Below are 15,464 nucleotides of genomic sequence, written 5' to 3' on the forward strand. Positions count from 1 at the left end.
TATGATGATGGCATTATATACCTTTAAAATGTGAGCTATAGGAAAATGAACGATGGTTAATTTTTTTTATAAATATTTAGACTTGTGTTTTTGAAATTTTTTATAACATTGTTATAGGTTTTATCCTCTTTCTCTTGTGAACATGTAATGATTTGTATTTTGTGATCTTTGCCACATGCTAGAGACTTAAGAATACTATAGTAAATATCTGTCTTCTTTACATTTAAAAATTTTTCCTGACTACTGCCTGTTGATATTTGTCTTAAAAGTCACTTTTGATGTAATTCACAAATGTACCAGATAATTATTTCACCATTTTTCATGCTTAAAGTTTTTATTTGTATTAGGATTTTTAGTATGATTTTAATGTTAAAGTTTTGAAGTTACTCTGCTGCTAGAAGTCTAATCTTGGGACTTACTATTCATGAAATAGGAATTGACTTTTATACAAGTAATAGGACCTTATTTTGAAGGCTCAAACTGGAGAAAATCTTACATTGTTTATATTTTTATTTCATTTATTTCAATTGATTTGCCTTACATCAAGATTGCAGATGCAGAATCCATATTTTGTGTATATTGTTGATATTAATCATTAAAATCGTTTTTGACAGTTTGACAGTTAAAGGCATTGCCTGTGCAATAATACTAGTATGTATTTAACCATGCAGATCCTCAGTTTGTGGTCTGCCAGCTAAAGGTGAAGATATATTCCTCCAATTCAGGACCCACACGACGGGAAGACAAGTTCATGTACTTTGAGTTCCCTCAGCCGTTACCTGTGTGTGGTGACATCAAAGTAGAGTTCTTCCACAAACAGAACAAGATGCTAAAAAAGGTTTGCACTTTACTATCATTGAGAGAAATATCCAAAATAAGGACAGATTAAAAGCTATATTTTATTTTATGACATGTAAGGAACTATAATTTGTTTCTATTAGATCTGCAGGTGTTTTGCTTATTCTGGCATTGGTGAGACATTATAAGGGTAAATAATCCTGTTTGAAGGAAAAGGACTTATGGCATTGTAGCATGAGAGGGATTTTTCTTAACAAGGATGGTTAACTGAGAAGAAATTAGCATGGGACCAATATTTTAAAAATTTTGGTCTATAGGTAGAAATGAGATCTGTTCTGTGGTCTTATGTAGTGACACAAACCACTTTTTCTCCATTTTGGCTTATGTTTCTTTTTCTTTCCTTTTTTTTTTTTTTTTTTTTTTCTTTTTTCCCTTTTTGAGACAGGGTCTTGTTCTATTGCCCAGGCTGAGTAGCTAAGACTACAAGCATGTGCCACCACACCCAGCTAATTGTTTTAATTTTTATTTTTCTAGGAACAGGGTCTCACTGTGTTGCCCAGGCTGGTCTCAAACTCCTGGGCACAAGCAGTTCTCACGCTTCGGCATCCCAAAGTGTTGGAATTATAGGTGTGAGCCATCATGCCTGGCCTTACGTTTCTTAAGACTTGATTATTTTCTATTTAGCTTCTGTGGATTTACTGATTAGTTTTTTAACTAGGAGAGAAATCAGTATGAAGAGGAAGTAATAAAGAATGGAAACATGGTATTTAAATTTGCAGGTTTAGAAAGTTAATGAAGTTTGAATTTGATTGATCTGTATTTAGAGAAGGCAATAACTTATTTTAAAACCAACTATCGGCCCTGTGCGGTGGCTCACGCCTGTAATTCCAGCACTTTGGGAGGCTGAGGCGGGCAGATCACCTGAGGTCAGGAGTTCGAGACCAGCCTGGCCAACATGGTCAAACCCCATCTCTACTAAAAATACAAAAAAATTAGCCAGGTGTGGTGGCAGGCGCCTGTTTTCCCAGCTACTCAGGAGGCTTGAGGCAGGATAATTGCTTGAACCCGAGAGGCGGAGGTTGCAGTGAGCCAAGAATGCACCATTGCACTCCAGCCTGGGCAACAAGAGTGAAACTCCGTCTCAAAAAAAAAAAAGAAAAAAAAAAAACCAACTGTCTTCATTTAAAATATTAAATGTGAATATTTAAAGTGAGACTAAGGTGCAACATTTTTAGATAGTAATGAAGAAAAGGACTAACTTTGTAGTGTTGCTGGCTTGTTAAACATACTAGATAGCATATTGCCAATCTTTAAACATTCTCAATGATAGGATTTATTTAGTTTTTCTGATTTTTAGCTTTTCTTTTGAAAGAAAATAAGAGGAAGTTTCATTTACTGTAAAATTTTAAATGCTGCTTTGACGTATCAGTAGAGAGATAATTTTCCTTTATCCAGAATCCAAGTAGCTGGGAAAAAAAAATCAAAATATGCTGAACTTTTTTTTTTAACCAGAAACCCATTTCCTATCATCTGTACAAATAAAAGTTAAATATATCTCAATAACTTAGAAAAATTATTTTTTGATAACCCAGGAAGTATTAGCAACTGTTTTAAAATTAAGATAACTAGTAAGTTTTATTTTGCTTTCAAAAATAGGCATCTACATCATCATCTCTGCATACCTTTAGGAATTTACTAATTCTTATTTCCCTTCATCTGTACTTTAACACATGCAAAATTGAAGGTTAGATTAAATATTTATGATTTATTTGTTTATCCTTGACTACATACATTTCCATTTTATTGATTTTCGCTGCCTTATTTAAGAATATGCTGTGATTAAAACAGACAAAAAGTTTTAGTATAATCCATATATATATATAGAATTCACCTTTTTGTTATTTAAATATTGTTGGATTATTTTCTTCTAATTCTAAGTAAAATACAATTACTGGCTAAAATAATTGAAATAAGCAAAAAAAAATTGTAAAGACTTGTATAGAAGATTACTTTGCCAGATACTGTTAAAAGATGCAATGACGTTTAAGACGTAACATCCTTAAGGATCTTATTTTCTGGGGGATAAAAAACTTTAAGATAAATTGGAATAAAAGATTTAAATGGCATTTTAAGGTACCAGATAAGATGTCACAAGGCTGTACATCATTAATTGCCAAATGATTTATACAGGTCAGATTTCTTTGTTGGTTAATAGAGGTTTAAAGTGATGAACTTCTGTTGTGGTTTTTTATTAAGAAGGTATTATCTTATTAGTAGGAAGTGTTTTTTTTTTTAAAAACAAGCATTTTATAACATCAAAAGAAATCAGTAGTACTCTTTCCTACCCCCTCATATTTATTCTGAAAGTATTCAAGCATTATATTGTCATGTAAGAAACTGGAGCTTCTCATGTTTGTATTGCTGTAGAAGTAAACGTGTATTTGCCATGTGTCATCAGGGAAGTTGCACTCACCTTCCAAGAACTTTCGTTAAAGTAAATCTTGGAATAGGTAGCTCATTTGAAATGTAGAAAAAATTAAATCCATATCTGAATTTTGTTTATATGTATGTACACATAAACTAAAAACATATTTAAAGCTAATATTAGACGAGAAAAGAGGTTTTTTTACTTAAAATTTTAAGGCAAAAGTAGTTTATCTTAGATCTTGTGAGATTGTATTTTTGATTTAAAATTTGAGTGAGGAAAAATCGTGAATGAAAATGCAACAGATAACTCAGATTGCCTTATAATAGTCTTTGTGTTTACCTTTATTCAGAATATCAAATGATAGTTTATTTTGTTGACTTTTTGGCAAATGTTTAACATAGATGACAGATTTTCTTTTTTAAAAAAATAAAACATCATTAATTAAAATAAAGATGTCATTTCATTTCTTTTTCTTTTTTTTTTTTTTAGGACAAAATGTTTCACTTTTGGGTAAATACATTCTTCATACCAGGACCAGAGGAAACCTCAGAAAAAGTAGAAAATGGAAGTCTATGTGATCAAGAAATTGATAGCATTTGCAGTATAGAGCGTGCAGATAATGACAAGGAATATCTAGTACTTACTTTAACAAAAAATGATCTTGACAAAGCAAATAAAGACAAAGCCAACCGATACTTTTCTCCAAATTTTAAGGTCAGTTAAATTAAACATTTTGTGGGGGTTGGTGACTTGTATGTGTGTGATGTGTGTTTAATTCTAGGAGTACAGCTGATGAAGAACTTGCTTGACAAGTTTTTAACTTATGTATTATTTCGAAGCAGTGTTTATGTAGCAGTAACATGAAAGTTTAATAAAATACCCAATGTACACAATCGTCAAAAAAGCTGCATTTTTCCTTTTCCCAATTCTTTGTTGTTTGCCGAAATCTGGGGCAAAGGTGCGGGAGGGGGCTAAATGACTGGGATATGAAGTAGGAATGGGAGAGGAAAGAAATGGATGGGAACTCAGTCATTTGGGAATGATTCATATGGAATGTTTTTACTGCTTTCACTCCTGTCTCCCTTCCAATTTATTCTCAACCCCTCAGAGTGATCTTAAAAATAGACTTGATTGTGTCACTTCTGTTTACACTTTATAAAGACCTTGTGTTTTTTTTTTTTTACCATGACCTACAAGGACCAGCATAATTTAGCACAGGCCTACCTCCTACATCAGCACTAGTCACCTTCTCTCCTTGCTTCTTGAGATTCAGTCATACTGGTCTTTCTTCAGTTCTTCAGAATGCTAAGCTTCTGCCTCTAGTCTTTCCAGTTATTTTCCTTCTCCCTGTACCTTTTCATCTCAGCCTTTTCTCCCGACCTTCACATAGCTATCTTCGTATTTCCAGACTTAGCTTCAATCTCATATTCTCTGAAGGCCTCTGATTGTCGTCCCCTGTTATTCTTTTTTTAAAAATCCTATTTCCTTATATTGTATCTTAGAATTATTTGGTTTGTTTCATTTTTGTCTATATGTGATATATGTATTTATACGTAGGTATATATATCTACTTATAGACGAGAATTCTTCAGATTAAAAAAATCTGATTTGTAAACATTCCCAAATGTTTGTTTGCCATTTTTTTCTTCCCCCTTCCTATTTCTTATTCTACCTGATTTTCCCCTGTTCATTCACCACACTCTTTTCTTCCTCTTTTTTACTCTCTCTTTATTTTTCGTTCAATTTTTTTTAACATGTAACAAATCTAACTGTAGCTTCTGAGTATTAAGAATATTGCTAGTAATACTTCACCTGTAATCCCAGCATTTTGGGAGGCTAAGGCAGGTGGATCACTTGAGGCCCAGGAGTTTAAGACCAGCTGGCCAATATGGCAAAACCCTATCTGCACTAAAAATACAAAAATTAGCTGGGCATGGTGTCGCACACCTGTAATCCCAGCTACTTGGGAGGCTGAGGCACAAGAATTGCCTGAGCCTGTGAGGTGGAGGTTGCAGTGAGCCGAGATCACACCAGTGTACGTGCACTTCAGCCTGGGTGACAGAGCAAGACTCTGTCTAAAAAAAAAAAAAAAATATATATATATATATATATACACACACACACACACACTCTATTACTACCAATATACATACATATATGTATGCATGTATGTATATTGGTAGTAATAGTAATACTTGGGCCCCTGCATGTTTTAAGTGAAAATAGATCTAATATTAAATGTCTTTAGCCCTTAAATTTTTTTTAAGTGTTCAGAAGTTTCCCTTTAAAAATTTTTTTAATATATAATAATTGTACATATTTATGGGATACAGAGTGATATTTTCATGTATGCAGTGTGTGATGATCAAATCAGGATAATTAGCATATGGATCACCTCAAACATTTGTCATTTCTTTGTGTTGGGAACATTCAAAATTCTATCTTCTAGCTATTTGAAAATATACAGTAAATTATTGTTGACTAGTTATAGTTCTATAGAACACTATAATTTATTCCTCTTGTCTGTAATTTTTTATCTTTTAACCAACATCTCCCTATCCTCCCCTCCCACCCCCTTTCCCGGCCTCTAATAACCACACTCCTATGAGCTCAACTTTTTTAACTTCCATATATGAGTGAGAACATATGGTATTTATCTTTCTGTACCTGACTTACTTTACTTAACATCATGTCCTCCAGGCTAGACATTCTCTTTAGAATCCACAGGTTTCCTTTCTTTTCTCTAAATCTGCATTTTGCTCAGCCATTAACTTTTAAAATGTCTTTTTCCCTCTAGTTTTATTGTTTTCTATTTTAATATTGCAAGATGTTTTATATTTGTGCTTACAAATAAAAACTCCATTATTAGTAAACAAATACAATGTCATATAGTAGTAAGTGCTATAAAAAATAGACAGGATAGAGAGTAATCTTGGTTTGTATGTTTTTTGTTTTTTAGCTAAGATGATTAGAGAAGGCCCAACCAAGCAGATAACATTTAAGCAGAGGCCTAAATCATATAAGTGAGTTATACAAATATCTGGGAAAAGACGGAAGAGTAGAGATGCAAAAGCCCTTAGACAAGAGAATGAATGAGCTTGGTATATCTGAAGAGTGGATAAGTCATTTTGACTGAAACAAAGTGGACAAGAAAACCAGTCCAAGTGTAAAGATACTAGTGTGTGTTCAGCATAGGAAGGATGTAATGTGAATTTTGTGTTTAATATTCCCTGTGTTCATGCTTTCAAAATATAGATGAGTGAGGAAAGTAGGGAGAAGGGGTAATAATGGAAGCTGAGAGATCAGTTAAGAGGCACTTGAATAGTTTAGTAACGATGAGAGAAGATGTTTGCTTCTTGTTGCCCCTCACTGCTTAGAATAGTGGCAGTGAAGGGTAACAAGAACTTGTCAGATTATCTTGAAGAGTTTACTGATGCAGTGGATGTTGGTTGTAAGAGAAGAAGAATTGATAATGACTCTTGGATAATAGGGGAGGGAGAGGCTGTCAATATAATATAATGAAGAAGGGATTTGAAGTCATTTCTGATTTAAATCTCACATCCATTACCTACTTTTAATAGATATGTAGCCTTTAACAAGTTCCCTAACCTTTCTGGGCCTTAGCTACCTCCCCTTGGAAATGGAAATACCTAACATGTAAGGTTGTTTTGACAGTTGTTTTCACTAGGCATGTAAAGGCACTTGACTCTCTGTTATAGACCACTGTATTATGTTAATGTCCCTCTCCTTCCTCCCTTTAGGTAAAGTTTTTAGGGCTAATAAATCCCAAATATCAATGTTGATCAGTAGTTTGTGTTTGTGTAGTGTTGTTTATATCAAAAACTACATTGAAGCCGGGCACAGTGGTTCACGCCTAAAATCCCAACACTTTGGGAGGCCAAGGTGGGCAGATCACCTGAACTAAGGAGTTTGAGACCAGCCTGGGCAACATGGTGAAATCCCATCTCTACAAAAAATATAAAAGCTAGCTGGGTGTGGTGGCATGCACCTGTAGTCGTAGCTACTTGGGAGGCTGAGATTGATCCTGGGAGTTTGAGCCTGCAGTGAGCTGTGAAGATGCCACTGCACTCTAGTCTGGGTGACAGAGCAAGACCCTGTCTCAAAACAAAAACAAAAACAAAAACAAAAACAAAAAAACACACACACAAAGAAATACATTGATTTTTCGCATAGGTAGTAAGAGAAACATTCTTTTTGAACTCAGCTGTTTGTGAATTGAATTTTATAATTCAAATGCTATATTATGTAAACTATTGATGACTTTCAATCTGCATTTATTTTGCGTAATTATTTAGTTAATATTTGCTGCTTGTATTCCTTAAAAAATAAAATTGAGGTTGGGCGTGGTGGCTCACACCTGTAATCCCAGCATTTTGGGAGGCTGAGGCAGGCAGTTTGCCTGAGCTCAGGAGTTTGAGATCAGCCTGGGCAACATGATGAAACCCCATTTCTACTAAAATACAAAAAATTAGCTGGGCATGGTGGTGTATACCTGTAGCCCTAGCTGTTCGGGAGGCTAAGACACGAGAGTTGCTTGAACCCGGGAGGCAGAGGTTGCAGTGAGCCAAGATCATGCCACTGCACTCCAGCTTGGCAACAGAGCAAGACTCTGTCTCCAGAAATAAAAATAAATAAATTGTATTAACATCCTGATAGTTTGTCTGTTCAGTACCTAGCAAGAAAGAAAATGTTGAACATCTTAATAAGAAGAGGGTCATTTAAAAGGCCTCTTAAAGATCATGTTTGTTACAGTGCTTAAAAATTAATATGTTCATCTGCAAAATGGAATAAAAAAATTAATCTGTTAAAAATGTATTTCACTAAATAGTTTAAGATGAGTCATATTTATGGGTTTTCATTTTAAATTTTCTTTCTCTAGGTGAAGCTGTACTTCACAAAAACAGTAGAGGAGCCGTCAAATCCAGAGGCTAGCAGTTCAACTTCTGTAACACCAGATGTTAGTGACAATGAACCTGATCATTATAGATATTCTGACACCACTGACTCTGATCCAGAGAATGAACCTTTTGATGAAGATCAGCATACACAGATTACAAAAGTCTGAATTTTTTTTTATCAAGAGGGATAAAACACCATGAAAACAAACTTGAATAAACTGAAAATGGACCTTTTTTTTTTTAATGGCAATAGGACATTGTGTCAGATTACCAGTTATAGGAACAATTCTCTTTTCCTGACCAATCTTGTTTTACCCTATACATCCACAGGGTTTTGACACTTGTTGTCCAGTTGAAAAAAGGTTGTGTAGCTGTGTCATGTATATACCTTTTTGTGTCAAAAGGACATTTGAAATTCAATTAGGATTAATAAAGATGGCACTTTCCCGTTTTATTCCAGTTTTTTAAAAAGTGGAGACAGACTGATGTGTATACGTAGGAATTTTTTCCTTTTGTGTTCTGTCACCAACTGAAGTGGCTAAAGAGCTTTGTGATATACTGGTTCACATCCTACCCCTTTGCACTTGTGGCAACAGATAAGTTTGCAGTTGGCTAAGAGAGGTTTCCGAAGAGTTTTGCTACATTCTAATGCATGTATTCGGGTTAGGGGAATGGAGGGAATGCTCAGAAAGGAAATAATTTTATGCTGGACTCTGGACCATATACCATCTCCAGCTATTTACACACACCTTTCTTTAGCATGCTACAGTTATTAATCTGGACATTCGAGGAATTGGCCGCTGTCACTGCTTGTTGTTTGCGCATTTTTTTTTTAAAGCATATTGGTGCTAGAAAAGGCAGCTAAAGGAAGTGAATCTGTATTGGGGTACAGGAATGAACCTTCTGCAACATCTTAAGATCCACAAATGAAGGGATATAAAAATAATGTCATAGGTAAGAAACACAGCAACAATGACTTAACCATATAAATGTGGAGGCTATCAACAAAGAATGGGCTTGAAACATTATAAAAATTGACAATGATTTATTAAATATGTTTTCTCAATTGTAATGACTTCTCCATCTCCTGTGTAATCAAGGCCAGTGCTAAAAGTCAGATGCTATTAGTACCTACATAGTCAACAACTTACACTTATTTTACTAGTTTTCAATCATATACCTGCTGTGGATGCTTCATGTGCTGCCTGCAAGCTTCTTTTTTCTCATTAAATATAAAATATTTTGTAATGCTGCACAGAAATTTTCAATTTGAGATTCTACAGTAAACGTTTTTTTTCTTTGAAGATTTATGATGCACTTATTCAATAGCTGTCAGCCGTTCCACCCTTTTGACCTTACACCTTCTATTACAATGAGTTTTGCAGTTTTGCACATTTTTAAAATGTCATTAACTGTTAGGGAATTTTACTTGAATACTGAATACATATAATGTTTATATTAAAAAGGACATTTGTATTAAAAAGGAAATTAGAGTTGCAGTAAACTTTCAATGCTGCACACACAAAAAAAGACATTTGATTTTTCAGTAGAAATTGTCCTACATGTGTTTTATTGATTTGCTATTGAAAGAATAGGGTTTTTTTTTGTTTGTTTTTTTTGTTTTTTTTTTTAATGTGCAGTGTTGAATCATTTCTTCATAGTGCTCCCCCGAGTTGGGACTAGGACTTCAATTTCACTTCTTAAAAAAAAAATCATATATTTGATATGCCCAGACTGCATACGATTTTAAGCGGAGTACAACTACTATTGTAAAGCTAATGTGAAGATACTATTAAAAAGGATTTTTTTTTCCAGAAATTTGGTGTCTTCAAATTATACCTTCACCTTGACATTTGAATATCCAGCCATTATATTTCTTAATGGTATAAAATTCCATTTTCAATAACTTATTGGTGCTGAAATTGTTCACTAGCTGTGGTCTGACCTAGTTAATTTACAAATACAGATTGAATAGGACCTACTAGAGCAGCATTTATAGAGTTTGATGGCAAATAGATTAGGCAGAACTTCATCTAAAATATTCTTAGTAAATAATGTTGACATGTTTTCCATACCTTGTCCGTTTCATTCAACAATTTTTAAATTTTTAACAAAGCTCTTAGGATTTACACATTTATATTTAAACATTGATATATAGAGTATTGATTGATTGCTCATAAGTTAAATTGGTAAAGTTAGAGACAACTGTTCCTAACACCTCACCATTGAAATTTATATGCCACCTTGTCTTTCATAAAAGCTGAAAATTGTTACCTAAAATGAAAATCAACTTCGTGTTTTGAAGATAGTTATAAATATTGTTCTTTGTTACAATTTCGGGCACCGCATATTAAAACGTAACTTTTATTGTTCCAATATGTAACATGGAGGGCCAGGTCATAAATAATGACATTATAATGGGCTTTTGCACTGTTATTATTTTTCCTTTGGAATGTGAAGGTCTGAATGAGGGTTTTGATTTTGAATGTTTCAGTGTTTTTGAGAAGCCTTGCTTACATTTTATGGTGTAGTCATTGGAAATGGAAAAATGGCATTATATATATTATATATATAAATATATATTATACATACTCTCCTTTATTTCAGTTACCATCCCCATAGAATTTGACAAGAATTGCTATGACTGAAAGGTTTTCGAGTCCTAATTAAAACTTTATTTATGGCAGTATTCATAAGTAGCCTGAAATGCATTCTGTAGGTAATCTCTGAGTTTCTGGAATGTTTTCTTAGACTTTTTGGATGTGCAGCAGCTTACATGTCTGAAGTTACTTGAAGGCGTCACTTTTAAGAAAGCTTACAGTTGGGCCCTGTACCATCCCAAGTCCTTTGTAGCTCCTCTTGAACATGTTTGCCATACTTTTAAAAGGGTAGTTGAATAAATAGCGTCACCATTCTTTGCTGTGGCACAGGTTATAAACTTAAGTGGAGTTTACCGGCAGCATCAAATGTTTCAGCTTTAAAAAATAAAAGTAGGGTACAAGTTTAATGTTTAGTTCTAGAAATTTTGTGCAATATGTTCATAACGATGGCTGTGGTTGCCACAAAGTGCCTCGTTTACCTTTAAATACTGTTAATGTGTCATGCATGCAGATGGAAGGGGTGGAACTGTGCACTAAAGTGGGGGCTTTAACTGTAGTGTTCGGCAGAGTTGCCTTCTACCTGCCAGTTCAAAAGTTCAACCTGTTTTCATATAGAATATATATACTAAAAAATTTCAGTCTGTTAAACAGCCTTACTCTGATTCAGCCTCTTCAGATACTCTTGTGCTGTGCAGCAGTGGCTCTGTGTGTAAATGCTATGCACTGAGGATACACAAAAATACCAATATGATGTGTACAAGATAATGCCTCATCCCAATCAGATGTCCATTTGTTATTGTGTTTGTTAACAACCCTTTATCTCTTAGTGTTATAAACTCCACTTAAAACTGATTAAAGTCTCATTCTTGTCATTGTGTGGGTGTTTTATTAAATGAGAGTTTATAATTCAAATTGCTTAAGTCCATTGAAGTTTTAATTAATGGGCAGCCAAATGTGAATAAAAAGTTTTCAGTTTTTTTTTTTTTTTCCTGCTGTCCTTCAAAGCCTATTGTTTTTTTGTTTTTTTAAAAAGCATGGCCTGGGAGTAGAGTATCTGTCTACTCATGTTTAATTAAGAAAACACTTATTTTTAGGGCTTTAGTCATCACTTCATAAATTGTATAAGCACATTAAATAGCGTTCTAGTCCTGAAAAAGTTCAAGATTCTTGGAAAATTGTGCATATTTTTATTGTGACAGATGTTTGAAGATAATTCCCCAGAATGGATTTGATACTTTAGATTTCAATTTTGTGGCTTTTCTCTATTATTCTGTACTCTGCCATCAGCATATGGAAAGCTTCATTTACACATCATGACTTGTGCCATATAAAAATTGATATTTCGGAATAGTCTAAAGGACTTTTTGTACTTGAATTTAATCATGCTGTTTCTAATATTCTTAAAAGCTTGAAGACTAAAGCATATCCTTTTGACAAAGCATAGTAAGGTAATAAAGTGTAGTTTATACAAGTGTTTAAAAAATAAAGTAGACAATGTTACAGTGGGACTTATTTCAAGTTTACATTTTCTTCATGTAATTTTTTTAAAAGTAAATGAAAAAATGTGCAATAATGTAAAATATGAAGTGTATGTGTACACACATTTTATTTTTCAGTATCTTGGGTATACGTATGGTTGAAAACTATACTGGAGTCTAAAAGTATTCTAATTTATAAGAAGATATTTTGGTGATGTTTGAAAAATAGAAATGTGCTAGTTTTGTTTTTATATCATGTCCTTAGTACGTTGTAATATGAGCTGGCTTGGTTCAGTAAATGCCATCACCATTTCCATTGAGAATTTAAAACTCACCAGTGTTTAATATGCAGGCTTCCAAAGGCTTATGAAAAAAATCAAGACCCTTAAATATAATTTGCTGCTAACATGAAACTCTTTGGTTCTTTTATTTTTGCCAGATAATTAGACACACATCTAAAGCTTAGTCTTAAATGGCTTAAGTGTAGCTATTGATTAGTGCTGTTGCTAGTTCAGAAAGAAATGTTTGTGAATGGAAACAAGAATATTCAGTCCAAACTGTTGTAAGGACAGTACCTGAAAACCAGGAAACAGGATAATGGAAAAAGTTTTTTAAAGATGAAATGTTGGAGCCAACTTTCTTATAGAATTAATTGTATGTGGCTATAGAAAGCCTAATGATTGTTGCTTATTTTTGAGAGCAAAGTATTCTTTTATGACCATAATCTTGCTATTTTTCCATCTTCCAAAAGATCTTCCTTCTGATATGTATATCGGAATGTGTGTAGCCAGTCAGATAAATTCATATTGGTTGGTAGCTTTAAAAAGTTTGTAATGTGAAGACAGGAAAGGACAAAATAGTTTGCTTTGGTGGTAGTGCTCTGGTTGTTAAGCTAGGTATTTTGAGACTACTTCCCCATCACAACAACAATAAAATACTCACTCCTAATCCTATCACCTGGAGACATAGCCATCATTAATATGTTAGTGACTATACAATCATGTTTTCTTCTGTATATCCGTGTATATTCTTTAAAAATGAAATTTATACTGTACCTGATCTCAAAGCTTTTTAGCTTAGTATATCTGTCATGAATTTGTAGGATGTTCCATTGCATCAGAAAATGGACAGTGATTTGATTACTTTCTAATGCCACAGATGCAGATTACATGTAGTTATTGAGAATCCTTTCGAATTCAGTGGCTTAATCATGAATGTCTAAATATTGTTGACATTAGGATGATACATGTAAATTAAAGTTACATTTGTTTAGCATAGACAAGCTTAACATTGTAGATGTTTCTCTTCAAAAATCATCTCAAACATTTGCATTTGGAATTGTGTCAAATAGAATGTGTGAAACACTGTATTAGTAAACTTCATCACCTTTCTACTTCCTTATAGTTTGAACTTTTCAGTGTTTATAGTTCCCAAACAGTTGCTCAATTTAGAGCAAATTAATTTAACATCTGCCAAAAAAAGGCTGCTGTTGGCTTATCAGTTGTCTTTAAATTCAAATGCTCATGTGACTTTTATCACATCAAAAAATATTTCATTAATGGTTCACCTTTAGCTCTGAAAATTACCGTGTTTAGTAATTATAGTGGGCTTATAAAAACATGCAACTCTTTTTGATAGTTATTTGAGAATTTTCGTGAAAGATATTTAGCTGAGGGCAGTATATAACTTATAAACCAATATATTGATATTTTAAAAACATTTTTACATATAAGTAAACTGCCATCTTTGAGCAAAACTACATTCAAAAATAAAGCTGCATATTTTTAAATCAAGTGTTTAACAAGAATTTATATTTTTTATTTTTTAAAATTAAAAATAATTTATATTTCCTCTGTTGCATGTGGATTCTCATCTGTCCTTATAATGGTTAGAGATTTTATTTGTGTGGAATGAAGCGAGGCTTGTAGTCATGGTTCTAGTGTTTCAGTTTGCCAAGCCTGTTTACTGCAGTGAAATTCATCAAATGTTTCAGTGTGGTTTTCTGTAGCCTATCATTTATTGGCTATTTTTTTATGTACACCTTTAGGATTTTCTGCCTACTCTATCCAGTTGTCCAAATGATATCCTACATTTTACAGATGCCCTTTCAGTTTCTATTTTCTTTTTCCATTAAATTGCCTTCATGTCCTAATGTGCAGTTTGTAAGTGTGTGTGTGTGTGTGTGTGAATTTGATTTTCAAGAGTGCTAGACTTCCAATTTGAGAGATTAAATAATTTAATTCAGGCAAACATTTTTCATTGGAATTTCACAGTTCATTGTAATGAAAATGTTAATCCTGGATGACCTTTGACATAAAGTAATGAATCTTGGATATTAATGAATTTGTTAGTAGCATCTTGATGTGTGTTTTAATGAGTTATTTTCAAAGTTGTGCATTAAACCAAAGTTGGCATACTGGAAGTGTTTATATCAAGTTCCATTTGGCTACTGATGGACAAAAAATAGAAATGCCTTCCTATGGAGAGTATTTTTCCTTTAAAAAATTAAAAAGGTTAATTATTTTGACTATTCGGTTTTAAACTTTTTATTCAACAAATATCAAGTCCCTGCTGTATATATGGGTTTGGAATACATTAGTGATCAAAACACACACTCTATCCCTGCCCTTGAAGAGTTTACACTCCAGTAGAGGAAACAGAATTTACATTAACAATTATAAATTGTGTGTGATACATGCTGTGGAAAGTGAGGTCCATGTGATAATGGTTATCAAACATTATGCTCCCCAAAATTTCCATCCCCTTGCAGTTGAATGAGGCCTATGTAACTAGTTTATTCTAATGTAATACAGAAAGTAGTGTGACACTCCACTTTCTGTAAAGGCAATGAAAAAAATTTACCATCCAGTTTCTCTCTTCCCCTGCTGCTGTGATTAAGAATTTTGCATGTTCTAGATGGTGCAGCTCTGCCAGCCTGGGTCTTGAGTGATACTGGAGCAGAACTCCCTCAAATTCTTCCTTCCGCCATGCTAAACTTGTTAGATATTAGCATGAATAAGAAATAAACCATTTAGACTGATACTTTGGGACAATTTTTTTTATCACAGTGTAAGTTATATCCTGACTAAAACAGTGCTTTGGAAAGATCAGGGAAGGGTTTCTTGAGCTACAAGAGGGAGTTGAGAATGAAGCAAAATGAAATATGGCATCTTTAAATGACATGATGTAATAAACTCTAAATTGCAAGTTATTCAATAGTTACTGAGCTCCAGATATGTGT

General features: G+C 33.5%; 1 protein-coding gene across 2 annotated transcripts in view; it reads left to right on the forward strand.

Annotated features, from left to right (window-relative positions):
- PTEN (phosphatase and tensin homolog) overlaps nucleotides 1-14,375 on the forward strand; it is a 107,343-nt gene extending 92,968 nt beyond the window's left edge. For both annotated transcript variants that reach the window (XM_054435653.2, XM_054435654.2), the window contains 3 exons: nucleotides 672-838; nucleotides 3,716-3,940; nucleotides 8,127-14,375. In XM_054435653.2, coding sequence (XP_054291628.1) covers nucleotides 672-838; nucleotides 3,716-3,940; nucleotides 8,127-8,312 — 578 coding nt within the window. In that variant the 3' untranslated portion in view covers nucleotides 8,313-14,375. The remainder of the gene's footprint in view (nucleotides 1-671; nucleotides 839-3,715; nucleotides 3,941-8,126) is intronic.
- The last annotated feature ends 1,089 nt before the right edge of the window (nucleotides 14,376-15,464 follow it).

The sequence above is a fragment of the Pongo pygmaeus genome, chromosome 8 (assembly GCF_028885625.2).
Source record: "Pongo pygmaeus isolate AG05252 chromosome 8, NHGRI_mPonPyg2-v2.0_pri, whole genome shotgun sequence".
Lineage (NCBI taxonomy): Eukaryota > Metazoa > Chordata > Mammalia > Primates > Hominidae > Pongo > Pongo pygmaeus.